The sequence below is a fragment of the Sparus aurata genome, chromosome 2 (genome assembly GCF_900880675.1).
Source record: "Sparus aurata chromosome 2, fSpaAur1.1, whole genome shotgun sequence".
Taxonomy (NCBI): Eukaryota; Metazoa; Chordata; class Actinopteri; order Spariformes; family Sparidae; genus Sparus; species Sparus aurata.
In genome coordinates, this window is record NC_044188.1 from 13963833 (window position 1) to 13984869 (window position 21037).

The 21037-nt window shown below is 39.0% G+C and overlaps 2 protein-coding genes across 10 annotated transcripts; one reads left to right on the forward strand and one right to left on the reverse strand.

The window, feature by feature from the left end:
* Window positions 1-234: 234 nt before the first annotated feature.
* Window positions 235-6918, reverse strand: LOC115568142 (rab5 GDP/GTP exchange factor-like). Of its 4 annotated transcripts, none has more exons than XM_030395262.1 (9): window positions 6725-6918; window positions 5838-6031; window positions 5507-5679; window positions 4921-5099; window positions 4352-4433; window positions 4136-4268; window positions 3907-3998; window positions 3548-3804; window positions 235-3205 (listed from the first exon to the last, which is right to left on the reverse strand). In XM_030395262.1, exons 2-9 carry the CDS (start codon window positions 6008-6010, stop codon window positions 2774-2776), a joined length of 1521 nt encoding a protein of 506 aa, XP_030251122.1. In that variant the 5' UTR covers window positions 6011-6031; window positions 6725-6918; the 3' UTR covers window positions 235-2773. The 4 variants fall into 4 exon arrangements, with proteins under 4 accessions (XP_030251122.1, XP_030251114.1, XP_030251135.1 ...); XM_030395254.1 differs by having other exon boundaries at window positions 5838-6034; XM_030395275.1 differs by having other exon boundaries at window positions 6689-6918.
* On the forward strand, window positions 5707-20856 carry LOC115568162 (caspase-1-like). Of its 6 annotated transcripts, XM_030395291.1 has the most exons (10): window positions 8805-9166; window positions 9664-9854; window positions 10421-10485; window positions 10577-10677; window positions 12288-12463; window positions 14214-14463; window positions 14563-14727; window positions 14887-14996; window positions 18961-19249; window positions 20317-20856. In XM_030395291.1, the coding sequence occupies exons 5-9, from the start codon at window positions 12374-12376 to the stop codon at window positions 18979-18981; spliced, it is 636 nt and encodes a 211-aa protein (XP_030251151.1). In that variant the 5' UTR covers window positions 8805-9166; window positions 9664-9854; window positions 10421-10485; window positions 10577-10677; window positions 12288-12373; the 3' UTR covers window positions 18982-19249; window positions 20317-20856. The 6 variants fall into 6 exon arrangements, with proteins under 6 accessions (XP_030251154.1, XP_030251160.1, XP_030251156.1 ...); XM_030395294.1 differs by lacking the exons at window positions 8805-9166; window positions 9664-9854; window positions 10421-10485; window positions 10577-10677 and adding an exon at window positions 5707-6076; XM_030395296.1 differs by lacking the exons at window positions 8805-9166; window positions 9664-9854; window positions 10421-10485; window positions 10577-10677 and adding an exon at window positions 6031-6179.
* Window positions 20857-21037: the final 181 nt, after the last annotated feature.

Consider the following 21037-nt stretch of genomic DNA (forward strand, 5'->3'; position numbering starts at 1 on the left):
TGTTTGTTTTTTTACAAAGAATGAGGATCAAATATCAAATATTAGCATTCACTGGGGGAAAAGTTCCATGAATCCCAAAAGGTAATAATTTGTTTCACTTTTATGACCATCTGCTATACAAAGCTGTATAAGCAGTTAATTCTCAGTGAGTCAACTCTTTATTTAATCCTAGCTTGCAAAAACACGACAGTCATGTGGAACAACATGATGAACAGAAACTGCACACAAGTGCACTTGCATTTTCAATTTTTAATCATCATCATCATCATCATCATCATCATCACACACCCATAGATGCAAATAAACCAACACTGCCCCGATAAGTTACATTTAAATAAAAGACAGTATCGAGTTACTTTCTTCCAATTGATACAATAACAAACCTATAAGGTTACAAAGATGTTTTTAAACTTCTTTAAAATACCTGATAAATGGCTTCTGCATACAGTGCAATATGAAATTATCCAAGCTATAGTTTGAATGTACTACAAGGAACTTTTAATTTAATCAATTTAATATAGATGCCTCTACATGTCCTACACAAGAGAACGAGACCATCAGCAAGACAACTGGCTGTTTCTGTACAGTTGTTACAGTTATTCTGAATGCCTGTCACTGGGTCAGATTCTGACTTTTCTGGGTGGAATACGCAGTAAAATTTAAACTGTTTTAGGGCAGAGTGCTTGAGGAATGAAGCTGCTCCGTGGTCTGGTAGTTGTACAACGTTTACTCCGGTTCACATCATCATCTTTTGTCTATATAGGGGCTGCCAGACTCAGCAAAGAATGAGAGTTTCCTTGTAGTAGCTTTAAGTTTGCATTAAAAGCCTCTTCTCCAACTAAAACTGAAAAGCAACTGCACACTGACTATACCGTTACAAATACAGCTATAAAAAAAAGATTAAAATCTTGCAACATAAGGAAATGTTAGCTCATAAGCAAAAGACAAACGCACAACTCTCCCAAACGTTTCTTCCACTACATGGCTGCCAAATACAAAGAAACACGTCTGTACGGCAACAGCCCACAACACTGTTTTCAACCAGTTATCCTTTCATCTGAATACAGCCACGTCTTCCTTCATTAAACATACTTCTGAATTAAAATCATACAGAAAAGTGCTTAAAAAATAAATTAAATTGGTTGAGTTACGTCGAGTCCTCTAAACTAGTAAAGCAGCTGGCCTTACCAGTGATTTTTATGTTTTGTGTTTCCAGGAAACATCACATTTGTCTTCTTTTTAAAATATAATCCAACAGCCCAGACAGAGAAAAAAAAATAAAAATCATCTTAACTCTTTTTTTTGTGTTATGATGGGCCATGCTTATGACACCCTCTTGAGACGATAAACCAATACATAAACATTTGACTATTCAATCATTAGAACCATGTCTTCAAGCAATGTTCTTTACTACTGTAAATATTACAGGATTAATATCTGCTATTGCATCCAAAAGAATTGATACCTGCCACTCTATAGAAAAATAAAATCACTTCTGTACATCCAGCGTATGACTGGAGTGAGACGTCTGGCATGAGGAAAAAAAAAAAAACAAAACTACAATGCCCAACCACACGACTGGAGGACTTTATGATTCATCGTCATTAACGGAACATGTCCATGCAGCACTTTCAGACACTCCTGCCCGCATGCACAACCACCACACATGTCTTTCTCCCAGATGTTTCGCCATAGGAAAGGGAAATACACAGTAAATACAGCACGTATCACGAGCATGGGCTGGAAGGCTTTTTTTAGTGTAGGGAAGTTAAGATTTCGCAATTTCCTTTGCCAAAACTTCTCATTCTGGTTATAAGTTGTTAGAGCCTCCACTTTTTCAATAAACAGCTGGAAAAACCTATCTGAAAAGATGCAGGTAATGACAAAAACATGTTTAAATATCACATCCAACCATTTATCTCATCTGCACAAATCTAACAACGATTACAGGACAAGTGTGAAGAGGGACTGAGGTACTGAAGACGCCTTGAGGCTGACCAATAGAAGTGTTCGGGAAGAACTTGAAGTGGAGTCAGTCTGCTCCTTTACATTAAAAAGGGGCCAGTTGAGGCGGTCCAGGCATTACATCAGAATATCCTCGACTTTTCAACCACGACAAAATGCTGGAGTGTACTTGGTCTCTTCGATTCTCTCTGGGAAATACGCTTTTTCGCTTTCTTGCTGGGAGTTAGATGAGAAGACTGATATTGCTTGCATGTCTGTATGTTAAGTATTAGGATGAAGCAAGGAGATGGTTAAAGTAGCTTAGCACAAAGACTGGAGGCAAATCGAAATAGCAAGCCTGGTTCCACTCAAAGGCAACACAACTCCACAACTAGCACCTGTGACAACTAACTAGCCATCTTTGTACTTGGGCTTTTACATGAGATAAACAAATGAGATAGATTGTTCAATGTTCACTTGTGAGCTTTCTACAGAGCCAGCCCGTTTCCCGCCTTTATCCTAAGATAAGCTAACCGGCTACAGCTTAACATTAACCATACAGAGATCCAGTTGTTACTGATCTTCTCATCTAACTCTCTGCAAGAAAGAAAATAAGTCTGCTTCCCAAAATGTCAAACAATGTTTCTGTTACTCTTCAGTGTGGTTTCAGGGCCTCGAGGACAAGGGATGGATGGAACAGTGATGGCTAGAGTGGAAATGATTCATATCTCATGTATCAGCTGCTGTATGTGCATACGGACAGCAGGGGAAAGAAGGAGGGTGGAGTAAAGCCTCTAGAGGGATTTATTTTAGAGCAGAGCTCTTTACATCAACCAGCAAACACCTGTGGGGTCAGTGGCGGTGGCAGGAGCTCATTCTCAACATTATCAGCATCGATGGCTGACGATGCTGCAGCAGTTGTCCCACTGGCTGCGGGGGCAGTCAGGTTCTGTGTCTCTGGTGGAAAACTCTCCAGAACACTCTGCACCTTTTGCTCCACTTCATCTGTCCAGTCGATGAGGTCGTTCTCCAGCTGGCGAGCCTTTTCCATGACCTGCTCCTGCCTCTCCCCGAGCCCTGTGAGCATGTCCAGCCGTTTGTGGACCTGGTTAAGAGCTGCGCTGCCCGGGGAGCAGGAGGAAGCTCCGGTTGCCTGAGGCCAGTGAGGGGACGCCTGGCCCGACATGTAGAGCTCAAACTCCTCGGAGCTGAGGTTCAGAGACTGGCCGTCCAGCTTCTCAATGAAGGCCACCGCACAGCACTGGGAAGAGGGGATGTGGGTGGTCATTAAGGTAAAGGCCTCAGCTATGGATAACTTCAGTCTGTGACATCAGATTCAAAAACATTTCTGGACATTTTGAATTTAATGGACAGTCGAGACAGACATTCTAGCAAGATACTCCACATTCACTCAGATATAAAACTCTTCATGCCAATTAGAACAGTGAAGACGTAGTGAAATGTGATGGAAGAAATAACAGAAACACATTGTACAAAACAATTCAACAGCATCTAAATGTCTTTGAAGACATAAATATAGAAACGTGGAGACCAAAACCGATAAACCACATAAATGCTAGCAAGCAGGAAGTGATTTTCTCACCAGATTGGTGAAGTAGTAACCATCCTCTCCAGTCATGAGCCTGCTAGGGTTGCAGAAGCGGGTGATGTACTGGATGTTGGACTGCAGTCTCGGAGGGTTTGCTTTCAGCACAATGTAGATGAGTGTGGGGAGGAAGTCATCCGCAGACGCAGCCTCTTTCTTGCTGACTTTGATGGCGTTGAAGATGTGCTTGCTGCAGCGAGTTATGCACCCCAGCTTGTCCTTGGGCACACGCTTCGAATCCATTTCAATCACATCTGAAATGATGCAGAGGGTTGAGAAGACGACAAATTGTTTATCAAAAAAATATTTTAGTGCATCTCTCACGCCAAAATGAAAATAAACCTATTGAGGCTTACCTGTGATGGCTTTGACTACACTGTCGGACACCTCAGGGATCTCCTCATCTACAGGAACACACAGCATCTCAATTGTGACCCAATGCAAGGCTCTGTAACAGAAAGCAATAAATACCTCTCAGATGTAGTAATTTCACCTGTAATCTTGTTTCCTTGTGCTCAGAGGGAATTAAGACAGATTAATGACGGCTAGAAAAGCAATTAAAGCCTTGTTAGAACTTTTGCAAACCTGATTCTCTTCTGAATGGCCAGGTCTTTCTTCTCATCGTCTGTGGTCTCTGGACAGAAGACTTCCTTGTAGAGACGTGTCATCATGTACTTCTCTACTTCATCCATTACACTCTCCACATGATCTGACGAACCTGAGGAACAGAAGCACAAAGAAGACGTTAGTGATATTCACTGAAATTCACTACTCTTCTTTAGTGTAAGAGTGAAGCAGTACCTTTGAACTGAGTGTGGAGGCGATCAGAGAGGTTCTGGTAGAAGTCCTGCACACACTCTGCCAACTCATCGGAACCCATGTCCTAAACAAGGAATTCAGATCAGATTTCAGATGAAAATATACACAATGTTCAAAGATATTAAAATTAAACTCAAATATGACGACATCCTATTGTGCAAAATTTAGATGTATTACTAGACACCTGTAAATTGATAATAACTCAACATATAATAAACTGATTTTAGAAAAACATCTGCAGTGACTAAAGGAGCCCATTTCCTCAGTATTTACTGATAAACATGCCATTTGAAACAACAATGTGCGACGACAGCATTTCACAGACACAAACGTTTAAGCTGTTACACAACGTCTTGCACATAATGAATGCTCCATGTTTTTGGCATTTGAGTTCACCTCATACATTTAATAACTGTGACGTTGTGAACAGACACACTCCATCACACTCGTGATGTCTGGACCTTCATACAACTATTCATGGATAAGATCTGACTGGTTCCTGCATGCTTGTGTCAGCCACAAACACACTGAAACATGATGATTAAACTCACCCGCTTATAGACCATGCTCTCAGTGAAGGCCCTGCACTGTTTGAAGATCTCCCTGCCAGACTTCAGAGGCTTGAGGAAATCAATGAACTCCCGTGTAGCATGGTCACTGTCCACAGAGGAATGCCGGCTTGCAGAGGAGCTGGGGCTTGGGCTGGCCTGCGCGTCAAAGGGAGAAGCATCTGGACGAAGTGTCAGAATGTTGTTTTAATTAATATTACAAACCCTTGTATAGCATTTTCTTTTAATAACCTTAACCTTTGACACCTGCAGTAGTCGTGTTCTGTGTTACGGTCTAATGTCCTCATTTAACCACATTTTGTCTAGAGGTGCAGGCTACAAACCAAAGGAAGTGGTTAGACTAGGGAAACACTGTTGAGCAATGGTTCTGCTGACCTCAGTCTGGTTAATGTTATTTCAGTTAATCAGGTAACAAGACCAAGTTCCGCAAAAATGCATGCTCAGGCACTTCAATTTGATAACGATACAGTAAACTCTCAACTAAAACACAGCAATAAAAAGTTTCAGAATAAAGATTTCATAAACAAGGACTCATCTCTTACACTTGTTTATGTCCAATTGTCTGTACCTTTTTTTGGTGGTGTTTTTGAGGAAGGAGTAAAAAACTTTGTGACTGTGTGGACTTTGCTGGACTTTTCCTTTGTTTTTCTTTCCTCAAACTTGCTGAAGGGTGTGATGGTAGACTGTGATTGGGCCTTCTGATGTCTGCTTGCGTATGCTTCCTCTTCCTCTCTCTGCAGCCTGGGAGGGAATAAGACAGTGCAAAGGTTAATAGGTGTCAGATGAGCAAATGAACATGAACAAGAGCAAGCGCACAAAATGAGAAGGTAGCAGAACGAAAGACACAGTCTTTGTCTTTTAGGAACCGTCGTACATTGGACACGGAGGGACAGACGAACCTCTCAGCAAGAGCCTGGTCTTCTTGAATCTGTTTTTGTCGTTCTCGCTGATTTTCCTCTCGCCAGCACTTGGAGCAGAGGCCCTGCCAAGCAGTGTTGCCATAAAAACCGCATCCTTTCGTGCAAAGCAGCTCTGATTGGTCCAGATGGATCCCACGCCGCTGGCTCATCATCTTTCACCAAAGTTAAGAAGACTGCTGGGGGGGACCAAAAGACAGAAAAATTTAGCAATCAAAACAGTGAGTAGGAACAGCAACACAGTGACCAGAACAGGTCCTTCTACACTTTGATCAACTTAATTGGCCATTAAAGTATGCTCACAACTTTTTACAGCATCGACTCGTAAGTAAGCTGAGCTCAAGTTTAATTCTCACACCACGTCGTCGATCAGACACTGATAATTTGATTCAACGGATCATTAGTTAATTGTAGCATCCGTCTAATTTCTCAACGTAATCGATGTCTTGCCGGCTCTGATCAGATTTATTTTTGCGGAGCGAAAAGACTGGTGCAGCGGAATGTCTCCAGCTTTGACCTATGTAATGTGTTAGCATTAGCTAATATCATGCAGTTGCTACAGTGCTGAACTGAAGACCTAAAACAGAACATCCTCTAAAAAAGCGTTGTCACTTCACGGCAGTTACGTGCTATCGTGCTGAAAGATGGTTGCATTGTTGTAAAGTCGGAATTATGGTCCAAAACGCCACATCAACAAGCTAATCTACAGCTAGCTACCAGTGGTGACCAGGCTAATTACAGAGCTAACCTATCCAGTAAAGCTAACTAGCTAAATTAACAATATGTTGGCTTAGCTGCTCTGTGCTGGCTTTGTTGATTGTGTGTCAACATACAGTCTCATTCGTAGTGTCAAAAAAAGCTCAGGTAACCTTATCTTCGCTCCTGTTCCAGGCTACTGAGGGTGGATGTTTACACTAGCCAAGCAGCTAGCTTTGTCCCACAGCCATTTTGTCTGTCAGTTGGTTCTTCTTCTCTGATTTTTTTTTAGCAAGTTACAAAATAGATTAAGCGGTGTGTCGCCACCTAGCGTCACCGCATTGCAATAGCTCATGTTATTCTGAATCTGTCTTCATCATTTACTTTGAATAATGACACTAAGCCTTGTTTTTTTTCAAGACAAACATGTATACTATTCTATAACACAATATCATTGAGGATGATCATTTAAAAAACACTGTTTTTTACCCCCAATTTCTGTACACTAACTCCTAAAATGTCTTCTACTGGTCCTTTTGTTTAACTCATTGAAAGAAAAAAAATTAAAAACTGTGAGGCCACTACTTATAGTAAAAAATGTATTTATTTTTAAAATGCATTTAGTCCATGGCTAAGAAAAGAAAAACAAAATCATAGAGAGATAGAGGCAGGTCTCGGGAAAATGAATAATCACAAACCTTTAATTATGTAGTTATTATTATCATTATTATTATTATTGTCATTATTATTATTATTATTATTATTATTATTATTATTGTTATCATTAGTTTGTTTTGTTTTTGTTGTTTTTATGTGCTGTTTTGCTTATGCATCACTGGGTGTAAAAAATATGAAGGACAAGAAAAAAAATGGAAATGCAGGAACACACTCAAACCACATCAAGATCTTGCCCTGCCCTTTCCCTCTAGATGCATATATATATATATATATATATATATATATAAAAACTCCTAGAAATGTTATTTTTCGACTTTGAAATGTTGACACTTACAGTGAGACAACAGGTCGTATTGAGCGAGACCTGTGCCTCTCTTCAGCGAATCTATGTGTTAGCGTCATATCAAGGCCATGCTGTGGGAATAGGGAAGAAAAATCATCCATCCCCACCTGTATACACACCTTCTTCTGATGCAGTGAATGCATTCTTCCTTTTAGTAAGCTTTTTTTTGGCAAATATTATACCTGATACACTCCCAACCAGCACTGACTCGACAGGCAGTTGTCATATTTGAAATCACTACTTTTCAAATTATTGGCCTGAATTTGCCTCAGATAGCCTAAAAATAATTCTCATCAAGTGACCATAGAACGTGCACTTTTTAAAATAAATCTTGTTTTGTACTTTATTTATACTATTTTAAACCAAAACATGAAAGGTCAGGATGATTATGATTTATCATTTATATTATTATTATTATTATTATTGTTAGTAGTAGTAGTAATGTTATTATTAGTCAAAAAGCCAAATCTGTTATATGTGCAAAAAGATACAAACATGATTTACACCTGTTAGGCTTTGGTGCCCCCTGGTGGTAGCAAGTGGACACTGTAGATGCTCGATTGTGCCTAATTACAACAAATGCATATCAATCAATCAATCAATCAATCAATCAATCAATCAATCAATCAATCAATCAATCAGTCAATCAATCATCAGAACACAATCCATCAGATTTAAAATGAAATTAAAACAAATAAGAAATTAACTCTTTTTACTAAATGCCACTAATAAAGCATAGCCTATGTTTGACTGTTATTAGATTAGATTGGCTTTATTTATCCCACAACGGGGAAATCCACTTGTTAACCTGTTAGTGAACGCCCCCATTTTAAGGTTCTTTTTCCAAAACGACATACCAAAATTAAAAGCATGACAGCTCCCACATAGTTTGAGCCTCAGGGATGTGCTTGGTACCATTGGAAAGGTAACACCCTCAAGTTTGTTCTAGAGTAAGTGTGATTCTATGACATACTGACACAGAGTTACACCCTAAAAAATGCTGGGTTATTTTCATAACCCAACTGCTGGGTAGCTGTGGATTTTGAGCTGATTGGGTTGTTTTTATCCAAGGTGGGGTTAAATACTTTGACCCAACAGATTGGGTTGAAGACATCTGCGGGCTTCAGATTTGGGCGGGCTTTAGATTTGAACGGGCTGAGGCGAACGTTCATCACTCTCCAGCTTGAGACCAGAAAAAACTATGTAAATGGTAAGTAAACCTTAACTTATTATCTTACAACATCTAGTTTTGATTAAAAACTTAACGTTAAACCTCAGTCTGCAGCGGGTGCCTTTTTTTTTCGTGTTGCTGGCAAGCTATTTTTTTTTTATTTTTTTCGCTAACTAGTTATTTTCAACACATAAAATACTTGGTTCCGTTCATTCAGTTTACTAATATTCTTTGAAGCCAGGTTATTATTTAATAACGCCAAATGCGGGACTTTTATTTTGAAACCGTCTCGCTGTGAACAAAAAGCATCTGGTGTGTGTGCTGGTGAATCGTGCGTGTCTCCGTGTTGAAAGTCTGCCTACAAGGTTTTGCTGAACATAATGAAAATGAGTTACTTAGCACCTGGCTGATAAAGGGCACAAGGTTTGTTGTTGTGATTTGTTGTCACTTCATGACATGTTTAGTATTTGGTTCAGACCGTAACTTTTACAGTTTTTAACAGTTTTGATATAGCGTGTTTAAGCTAGCGGGAACGCTAAATAGCATTAGCCCAGCCGTCCTGTCGGTACAGAGGAGCAGAGATGAGGCTGGTCATTTCATTCATTTCAATTGTATGTTTGTTAATATAAAAAAAGGCATTTTGTGTGGTTTTAAGTGACTTTAATATATAAAGTTAACAGTTAATATTTAATACAAATGTCCTGGTTAAAAGTTTAATTATAAGTTAAAAACAATTCATACAGCTCTCTAATAGAGGTTGTCATTTAAGTTAAAACAGATTAAAATATGATTTTTCTGTGAATGTAACAATGATGCTAAGAGAAGAATGCATGATTATATTTTGTGTGAATTTATGATACAATAAGGTCATGATTCATGAAGGAAGATAATTTACATCTATTTTTTATACCTTTTTGTAGCTCTTACGGTGTGTTCGAAGGAGTGTTTAAAGGTTCCTGCAATAAACCATCAGTTAAGGAGAGTCTGAACATCATTCAGCCGGGGATGCTACACCAGGCACGCCAGGAGGACTCTGACGTGTTTTGTCAGTGCCTGGACGCTATGCTGGACGCGTAAAGTTGCTGCATAACGTGTCACTGGAGGAGAGTGGGTGAGTTGTGTTTTTGTCTCTTTTCAATGCAAACATCGATTCACTCTCGGCAGGTATTCACATAGAGCTGGTGTAACATGTGGCCCTCAACTTTGTTGATGTCAGCTTTTTCTCAGTGCAGCAGTGTGAGTTTGAGATCAGGCATGTCATAGTTTGAAGTGACGTCTGTGACATCACACTGGAGCAAGCAGTGTGTTGTTATCAAATTTATATTGTCTCGACATTGAATTATCCCGCTACGATGTACTCCGCTAGCCTGTGCAACAATATTGTCTGTCCATGGAGAATAGTGGGGAGAAGTATATTTATATTTGGGCTTGTTGTTCTGTATGATTTTAACTATTTATTGTTGCGCGTTGCAGTAACTTCTCACTTCTTCCTCCCACTGAAAGTCCTCTTGGTAGTTTTCCTCACAGTACCTCAGACCAGAGCTTGCATGTTAATATTATAATAACGGCAATGATTTGTTACTTATGGTATGTTTACTGTGTACATAGAGCTTTTGTTTGGTGTACATATGCTTATTTATATGTTTCACTAAAAATGTTTGTTTTCATTTTTGAAAGATGGATGAGTTTCCAGGAGAAGCTTCACGAGTGGAACCTGGCGGAGTTGATCCCAACTTTTGAAGGTATGTAATAATGTTCAACACAAATCAATTAGTGACTTTTTTTTGACTGAATAAACTAATGCCATCCATCCATCTTCTACTGCTTATCCAGGGCCGGGTAGCGGGGGCAGCAGCCTAAGCAGGGAGACCCAGACCTCCCTCAGCCTGGACAATTCATCCAGCTCCTCCCGGGGGACCCCGAGGCGTTCCCAGGTCAGCTGAGAGACATGGCCTCTAAGTCTCTGTGAATTCAGCCTGTAATTCAAGTTAAAGTAAACTGTTTTGATGTAATCTTTTTCTAAAATACTGTTTTATGTAGTGACAGTTAAATTACATTTCATGACCAATAAAATAATGTTTTGAAGTATGTTTGAGTATTTTGTTGTTTGATCATTTAATAGTAATTTATATCGATTTTACATCCACTGAAGTTAAAGTAAATTAAATGAAACATTCTTAGAAAATGTTGTTAATAAAATTGATATTGTTTTTAACCACAGCTATACTGATAACCTGGTAACCCATTTCTTGGTAACTTTAACTCATCAGCATGAGTAGTTTTTACCCATTGTTGAGTCAACCCAATGCGCTGGGTATAAATAACCCAGCAATGGCTCGGTCCCTTTTGGACCCAGCGCTGGGTTATTTAGACCCAGCGCATTGGGTCAAATCCTCAACCCAATGCGCTGGGTATAAATAACCCAGAATTGGCTCGGTCCCTTTTGGACCCAGCGCTGGGTTAGCAATTTCACCCAATTTGGGTTAGTTTTAACCCAGCAGTTTTAAGAGTGTACAGAGGTTGGAACACAGATTTTGGTTTCCGTCCAATTCAAATGTCAATAAACTGACTAAGATATAAGGGTTCAGGTATGTCTATGGACACAGCAGACACAATTAGGCCATAGCCACACGTCTCAGCTTGCTACACTCAAAATTTGAAGTCAAAAGACTAAAGAATTAATTTTTCACAATTTTTTTTCTAAAGGCATGTCTGTGCGTTTTGCTTGGGTCCTTTTTTTTCCCAAGAGCGCCTACTGAGATTCAAAGGTTTATAACTTAAGAACCCCTTTACCTAGAAACATAATCTTGGTCTCAAATGAAAGCTGAGACCCTGGGGTTTCTTGCTTGTTCGACACTTGTAGCTAGTTTGGGTGAAAATGACATGGATATTCCCATTCTATGGACTCTTGGCGAACTATGAAAAAAAAAAGTGGTATGACGTTGTGGCTGTGGAAAAAGGGAACTCCGAAGGTATGTAGGCATTCTTGCTTCTTGCGGTAGAGGGCTCTTTCTAATGTTGTGTCATGGTGAATTTAGAAGGCTATTACATGGTCTGGAAATAACTTTTTTGGGCTTAAAATAATCACGACAGTCTCAGCTTTCCAACAGTGAGTATATACTGTTAAGATCTGATGCTTAAAACTATTAGCAAAAAAACTATTAGTTTTTACGAAGGGTGTTCGTTTAGTGAAGGGTGTTCCTATCTTGGAATCAGACAAATAGCTTAAAGTTAAATAAAAAGTAAATAGAAAAAAACAAGATGTTTACAAAACAGGGTTAACTTTGTATCCCTGGAGAGGGATACTACAATCTTGTATTTGGATCACATTGTAATCATCTCACCACTCATTTGACCGTGACAATCTATTGACAATCTACGCATCTAATGAACTATCATCAACAATGTGTTTTGTCGATTTCTGTTAAGTGAACTATAAAATCTCACACAGTTATCAGGTAACCATTTGTTTGAACTAATGTGACGGTGGCACTGCTGTCACAATTAAGATGATAATTGATATCCTTCATCTCCTTTTGTACAGTCGCTCCTACTCCTCCCGTGCCATATGTCGCCGCTCTTAAAGTGGGGGAGCGGGAACAGCTGGGTGGGATTCATTCCAAATGGCCCATGATAACAGCTGAGCAGAACATCTCCAAGATAGGCTTTGTCCTCGATCGTCCTTCATCTGTAGCCCTCGACCCCGCGACACGATGGCAGGTAAGATCACAGCCTGTGACAATTCTTCAGATTGTCTTGATCCTGTTGGTGAATTACATCTGGTTATTATCATGGCAGTCCGTAGCTCCTATTTTTCTGTGATGTAATGAAAGGAACTTATGCTACTTTGTCACAAAAGTAGCATGACTTTGTCTCCTCTCGACAAAATCGGGGAAGTTCAACTAAATTTGCTGGCTTCCTGGTTGAGGCTTGGTTCTTCAGCACAGACCACATGTTCCAGAAGTCCATTCCATAACCTCAATTCTAGCCTGATTTCGACATTCCTTCACCACTTTTGATGCATCTTTGGGGTCTTTCGTCCTGTTGGAGCACCAGACTGCACCTATAAGACCCCAATCTTCTGGCTGATGATTTTAGGTTTTCAGGTCACTGTATGTATATGTATGAGTCAGCAGTTTTGACCACAGGATCCATAATAAATTCATTACTGAACCAAACTTCGCGAATGTTTTTTTTTGTGTGTGTGTGTGTGTTCCTCTCATTTGATCACAGAACAACAAGAGCTGTAGAAATCATTATAACTCAAGACTGCCATGATACACAACGATCTTTACAGTCTTCCTCACATTTGAGACATAAATTGTTAAAAATGTCTATATATTAAAAAAAAGTTAATGGTTGAATCAAAATTCTAAACCTAAATGTAAATCTTGATCTAAATGTTTACATCTAAAAGCTAAAACTAAATGTTAAATGTTAAATCGAAATGTAAAAGTTGAATCCAATAGCTAAATCTAAATGTAAATATTAAACATTAGATCTAAAATTTAAACCCAGATGCTCAATGTAATTCTGCCTAATCTTAACCTAGGTGAGTTCTATTCATCAAGAGTTATTTCCTCCTGAAGCTTGATTTACATGATGTTTGACCCAAAATGATGAAACTTTTTTTTTTTTTATGTAACCACAAGTTTATGTGTCAGCCTATCGACACAGATTTGAGAACAATTTAATCGAAATGAAGTTTTACTGACTTATTTACTGAAGACAGTATATGTTAAATACTGACATTGGTCAAGAGTATTGACAAACACTGTACTTTTGTCAATTTTGAGGTACTTTACTTTAGTATTTCCTTTTGCTACTTTATACTTAGTCTTGCTCGCACTTCAGAGGCCAATATTGATGTTTTTACCACAGTACATGTCCTGGTAGCAGTTGCTACCATGCAGATCATACAAACAAAACAACATATAAAATATGATGCTTTGTGTTATGGAGCAAATAACCAGTCAGTTTATAAAGTTGGTGCAATTAACTCCAGCAGTTATAATATGATATTAAAATGTAAAATGCTTATTTAATGGTGATACTATGTACTAATTTATAGGCTACATCTATATTAGAATGTACAACTCTAAAAGTGTTTGTTCTGTAAGATAAGTACTTATTTAATGCTTTTTCCTTCATAATGATTTCTTTAGAGAAGAAGCTCTCAAGAGTGAGTTTGTCAGTAATGTGTCTTGTTCATCTTTCTCAACCCTTGAATAACCTCAACATGAGAAGTTTAGTCTCCCCGCTTCATGTTCTTTCTTTCAGGTGAGCTCCTCAGGGTGAGGATGGATTTTGTGTGCAAGGTGTCCTCACCAGTCATCTCTCAGCTCCTGGACCGTACTTTACAAGACTGCATCTTGAGTCATGAGGAGAGCTGTTATTATTGTTTTTATGTATTTTTACTGGTTGATTCAGTGACACAGAAACTCACATCTGAATTTTTGTGGTCTCACAGGCCATCGATGCTGCTATCAGAGAGTTCTCTGAACATCCGAAACTCGAAGAGACGGACAGTGCGGTGGTGGTTATCATGTCTCACGGGAAACTGGGAGCTGTCCTCGGTGTCAACTGGAAAAAAGAGACATCTGGTGATGAGAAACCAGATGAGTTCCCCATCAACAACATTTACAAACACTTAGGCCCAGAGGAATGTAAAGCGCTGACGGACAAACCCAAGATCATCATCATCCAGGCTTGCAGAGGAGGTGACGCTCATGTATAGACATAAAATAGATATAAGATAAACAACAAACATGAGCAAAGATCTCACGCTCTGTTTTGAAAATATGCCAAATGCGTTTCAGAGGAGGACGGATCAGTACCTGTCAAAGATGGTGCAAGCGCAGCTGAACCCTGTGAGCATGTGGACCAGCCGAGTCCATCCTTGTCTGCTGGAGAACAAAAGGGCAGTTCTGTGCGACATGTGCACAGAGAGAAAGACTTCATTTCTCTTCTCTCCTGCACCCCTGGTGAGCTCACTTTAATATTATAAGCTCTTACAACATGATCTGAGCAAATTCTCGATTCTGATTGGCTGGAGAGTGTCAATTAAGTTTTGGTATACGGACACCTAGTTACATTTTTTAATAGAACTAAATACATCTTTTGTTTCTGTGCTCATGTTGCAGATACTGTCTCATATAGAAACCCAGTTAAAGGGTCTTATCTGATCCAGTTTGTGGTTGAAGTATTCAACACCTACGCACATCAGGATCACATTGAGGAACTTTTCACAAAAGTAAGTTTTGTTATCTGGATGTGAAACATGCTTGTCAAGCTCTTGTTGTATCAGTCTTAGCGTAGGTGGTGAACTTTGGTTTCAATCATTGCGTTATTATTTTTATATATCTGGGAGTGGTACATGTTCTTTTATACTTTTTATAGATTATTTTAAGGACCTTAACTTTTTCCTGTTCTCAAAGCCACTTCTCGAGTCTTAAACACAGGAGAGAAAACAATTTAACAGACTTAGAAAAAGGATGACCAGAAAAAAAATCTAAACTTGCCCCTCCTTTGCTTTTGTGTGAAACATTGACGAGCCACCTCTCCAGGCCTCCAGCAATAATTGAAAATAAATATAAAGTTAAGAGGGGAATGTTTCTCTTGTGAGATGTGACGGACGACCCAACAGACCCTGCTGTTCGATAATAGGCTTGTAAAATGGGGACCACTTGCTAAAACTGTAACCATTTATTATATTTCATGGAATATATGTTTTTTTGATACATCTTAATCTGAAAGGTAACTAGGAAGTAAAGCTCTGCAGAAATAAGTAGGATATTTTCTACTCAAACATTGAAATTGAAATATTCAAGTACAGTGCAATTACCACTTGTATGTAAGTGCAAGTACTTGAGTGAATGAGCTTTTAAATGAAAAACACATAAAACAAATTACATTAAAAATACCAGGTTTAAATACTAAAATGTCAGTGCTGGGTTATATCTGTGAACACACTGTTGGGTTTTGTGGTAACACATGCTGGGTCAAATGGGCTGTAAAGGGTTCACTGAAATAAAAAGAATAAACACATCTGAGTGAACATTTGCACTAATTTGCACTGTTTATTTCATTATGTGGTCTGCAGATTTACTAGTAGCAGTCAATTAAATGCAAGTATTTGGATTCTTCAGTAAAAGTACCACATTGTGAAAGTATTCCATTACCGTACTGCAAAAGTCTTGTATTTCACATTTTTACTTAAAAACAGTACCAGAGCATCATCAACAAAATGTATTTAATGTATTTCTGCAGAATGACTTCAGAGTTATTTTTATATTATTCAATCAATGTTACTGATGGATAAACCTATAACCAGCATTTTTTATTATGATTCTGGTTGTGTTTCTGTGGTTTCCTGTTTTATTTTGAACTTTTACCTTCATGTGCCATGCTTTTCTTTTCATTTCCTCCCACTCTTTAACTTCCCTCCCTGTTTCTGTGTTCACCTGTATCTTGTTATGTAATTAGCCTTTGTGTGTGTGTATCTAGTGTGTGTGGTCGCTCATGTATTTGTCAGTTTGTCCTGTGTTACTCTCCTGGGTTATCCGCCTGCGTGAGTCACCTGGTTATTCTCCTGTGCCCGTTCCCATGTCTTCCAATGTCTCCTTGAGGTATGTTTTCTGGTTTTAGCTTTTAATGTTATTCCTTCAGCTTTTTCCTGATTTGTACTTTGCTTTTTGTTGTACTTTGTTTAAATGTTTTGCATTTGGGGTCCAATTTGGTAAAATAAAGCTGTGGACCCAAGTGCAAGGACACACAGGGAGGCAAACAGGATGAGGAACAAAAGATGAGCTTTATTGAACAAAAGTGGAATACTCCAAAAACCATCAATCCAAAAACAACCAAGGAGTGTATATTCCCCAAATTAAGAAGTAGCAACACAAGAAATCAAACAAAGTACAACAGATACCAAAGTACAAATCAGGAACAATGCTAGGAATGAAGTGAGAAACTAAAACCAGAAAACGTACCAATAGGAGACACTGGAAAACATTAGAATGGGCACAGGTGAACAACACAGGATGAACTGACAAAGACATGAGGGAGCGCACAGACTATAAGCACACAAGGGCTTATTAGAAAAAAATAAATAAAAGCAAAACATGATACATGAGGGTAAAACAGGAAACCACAGATGCACAACCAGAATCATAACATCATTTTAATGTTGAGAAGGTAAATTTTAAGGGTAACTCCACTGTTTTTATACCTGTGTATACAGGTCTTGGGGAGTATTACAACATATGTAGAAAAGTAGTGTAAAGCCTTTCGTGGGTCTTGAGGAAAACGCATGTTATCTGATAAACTGCTTCCATTGACGTCACTCAGTGGCAGAGTTGCATTGTGGGTAATGTAGGCGACAGTTCACTGGTTTAGCATCCACTCATACAACACTTTTGGACCCGGACAAATCAAGAGAACCACATATGTCCCCTTTTTTATTCTACACGTTTTTTTCTTTATTCTACACATTCTTTTTCCTTTTCAAAATCTGGCACCTGCTCGTTTGTTTTTAATGTGACATCTTTATCTGCAAAGTAGGTAATAAAACCTGTCAGATAAATAGCGGAGGGAAAAGTACTAACTGCCTCTGAAATGTGGGATTAAAACATAAAGTCACAGAAAATAGAAATACATGAAGTACAACCCCCTTTAAAATGGGGCTCAACTGTACAGAACAGTAATGTGAGCACTAACAGGGCTTTGGTGAAGAAGGACGGAGACAATGCAGGAGGAGACTCCTGACCCCGCCCCACGTCCCCGCGCCAGCATCTGGAGACACAAGCCAGATGTTTCCGTGTACTTTTACACTACCTATATTAGTAAAAACAAAACAATCCGGCAGTGCTGCACCGTGTGCTGTTGGTAAAAACTGTTACTAACGGATCACTTTTGTCGACCTGAACGTCGCCAAGTGAGGTTTTACGCACTCCCGGCGCGCAGGGAGGAGTTTTGGCGCCAATGTAAAGGCGTTGGACTTTAATCTACAGAACAATAATCGATGACGGGAGGTGTATGAGTGATGGCAGGTAAGAGTTAAGGTTTGTGGTCTAAAATGCACGTTGATAGCAACAGTACGGGCACAAGTCACAGTACAAGTCGGCGGATACAATACTGGCGGTCAGCCAGCGTGATCTATATGTGTAGACAATGTAAAGAAAACTGGGATTATGTATTTTTTGTCTTTTCTTTGATCACTACTGTCTGGTAATATTTGCTGTAGTTTATCTAGGATTAGTTTGACGTGGTGAGTCAAGCAAAGCAACCTGTTACCTTTGAGATTACCGGACGTTTCCGTGTTAAGCGCGCACAGCTGCAGGGTTAACTCCGTGTCAAGGCGCATCAGCGGGACACAAACTATGATGAATTTAAGCACTGAATCCTCCAACTAGCCAGGAGCAGGCAGATACCAGAAAGGATGTTCACACAGTACATCTCTTATTCCATCAGATGTCTCCATACTGTAGGTGGATTGTCTGCTTTTTATTTAAAAAACAATGCATTGCGTTTGGTTTCACTTTGACTTACGTACGTTACACAATCGTGTTTATTAAGAAAGAAGTCACTCATGATTTCAAAGTAACTGAGTAGATAACATGCTGTAGTACATACATGAGTACAAGTACAATTGCAGACGTAGTAGCCCCCAAAAATGACTTAATTACAGTGCATTTCGGTAGTTATAATTAGTTACTTCCAACCCTAAATATGATGGATTGTGTTATGGATCAAGAAACCAATCCGAATATAAAGTTGGTACCAAGATTTGTAGTGACAACACTACATTTTATACATTTACATCTATGTTACCTTGTAAACTAAACTAGTATTTTCTGCAACTTTTTCTGTTCTTAAATGAAGAATTCACTCAAAAAATAACAAATTCAGGCCCTATCTACGCGCCCCTGTCCTGGTGGGAAGTGAAGTTTTGTAGTACTCAAAACATTTCTGGATCATAAGCAAAAACACTGTCGCAGCCTTTCTCCTGAACAACTGAAGAAGATGGGGACTTAAAAAAAAGAGAGAATACGATAAATTAATGGCTACAGACAGCAGTGAAGATTTCAGAGCTTTTGCTTCATAATTCCTGTAGATATGGAGCTTTCTGGAGTGAATTTGTTGGTAATGTGTCTTCTATTCTTTTTTAACTCTCCCTTGGATAACCGTTAGGGGTATCTTTTTTTTTCTTTTTCTTCTAGATAAGCAGCTTGCCGCGGTGAGGAGTATTTTTGTAGAAAAGGTGTCCACAGCGGTGATCAGTCAGCTCCTGGACGACCTTTCAGAGGATGGTGTCTTGAACGACCTGGAGAGAGAGTCGATACTGGAGGAAAATCGTACCAGAGTAGACAAGGCACGAGCCCTCATTGACACGGTGAAGAGGAAAGGAGATGTACCCAGCGCAAAGATGATCGCCCGCCTTCAAACCAGAGATCTGTCACTTTACACTTTACTGCATCAAACTCTGGCTCAATCTTCGTAACCCACCAGGTGAGCTGACATTACCTGATACTGTCACAATTAATAGTGAAATAGGAGAGGTAAAATGTGCCTGAGGATAGGTCTGGAATTTTTTTTTGTTTTGTTTTTATTGTACACAAATCCCTTGAAATGACCAGCCAATAACACAGTAGTCTCTCTCTTCAGTACCTTCCCGTGTATGTCCCCAAGCCCACTGATGATGCGACTCTTTAAAAATGATTAAATCTACAGCAGTTTTTAATCAGCATTACTAAAAACTGGAGAAAATAGTGCATAGTAGATGGTGAAAGAAACTATTTTCAGCTGCAGATTAATAAACATTAGAATTTACAGTGAAGGATGCATATGTGGGATTGTTTCATAATGAACTCCAGTGCACTTGTGTGTTTAAATAGTTTTCAGGCAACAACACAGCTCTGTTCCATCTATTTTATGTTGGTTTTCACAGGATTTACCATATACTAGGGGTGGGCGAAATTTTGGTATCGATCCAATACCAAGTAAATACAGGGCCTGTATTGCCGATTCCGATACTGATACCGATTTTTTTACTTGAAAATTCCTGATCATTGAATGATTTTGTACTTTTGCCTTTGATTAGCTGATCATGATTATGATAATAATTAAACACAGCACAAAGATTTTAGCCAAATAAGATAATAATATTTAACATAATTAAATCTATAACCTATCTGCATGTAGCCTAAATAGTAATACTAATGTTACTTCAACAGATACACAAAAGGGTTATTGTATTCTGCCATAGTCTTACGCTAGAATGAACCTGAGTGAGCGAGGTGCAGAGGAGCACTGTGCATAAGGACTAAGAAAGACGCTGCGATCACACGAAGTCTGTGAAGAAATACAAGTGATTTGCTGAACTAATAGAAGAGAAACTACAACAAAAATATCGATCCCATCGCCTTAGTATCGATCCGATACCAATACTCACCTTGGTATCGATACGATCGATATTTGGATCGATCCGCCCACCCCTACTATATAGAATATCTCAAATACACCATTTTGAACAGTGTAGTCTGACTGCAGTGATGCTGTGTTTTGCTGTTTTCCAGCCACAGAGTCTCAAGAGGAGCAGAACCGGTCGTTCCCCATCATCCCGACTGCTGATGCTCTGTGGATGGAGTAAAGGAAGAGTGATTCTCACCTTTTAAAGCTCTATTAGAAAACTGACTCAGCGTTTCTCTGTATAATGTGAAAAATCTATAGTTTTACTGCAAAAGAATTCCATGAATTTGTCCCCAACCATAATCTTAAAAACAACTGACTGTCTTAAATATCTATGCAAATCATGTCTCTGCCTTTTATATGAACGTTTTTTTGTGAATTGTCATTTTTTTAGCTGCAGGATAGGGAGAGCAGAGCCAAAGACAAGTCTGTGAAGTCAGATCCACTTTCACTATGTACAGTAAATTAGTCATTTTGCTGAATATTGATTGAATTGATCTGCCATGTTACCATCAGGGGTTGTGGGATATTTGGCACAAACAGAAATAATCTTGCAGATTCTAAGACTGAAAACATCCTGTGCTGGGACGAGGAGCATCTGTTCATTGTAAAACTGACTTGGAAGCTATTAAACAGAATGAAATGCCTTTTTTTCATCTTTTTCAGGGGGGGAGGTGAAGTTATAAACTGTGCAAATATTTTGTGTGATACTGTGATAATCCTTTAAAAGTCCAAATCCAAATTATTTTTTCTTGAGGAGAAATATCAGTAAGAATGCAGTTCATTGACTTATAATGTAATTAGATCCTCTTCATGGGGCTCAATAAT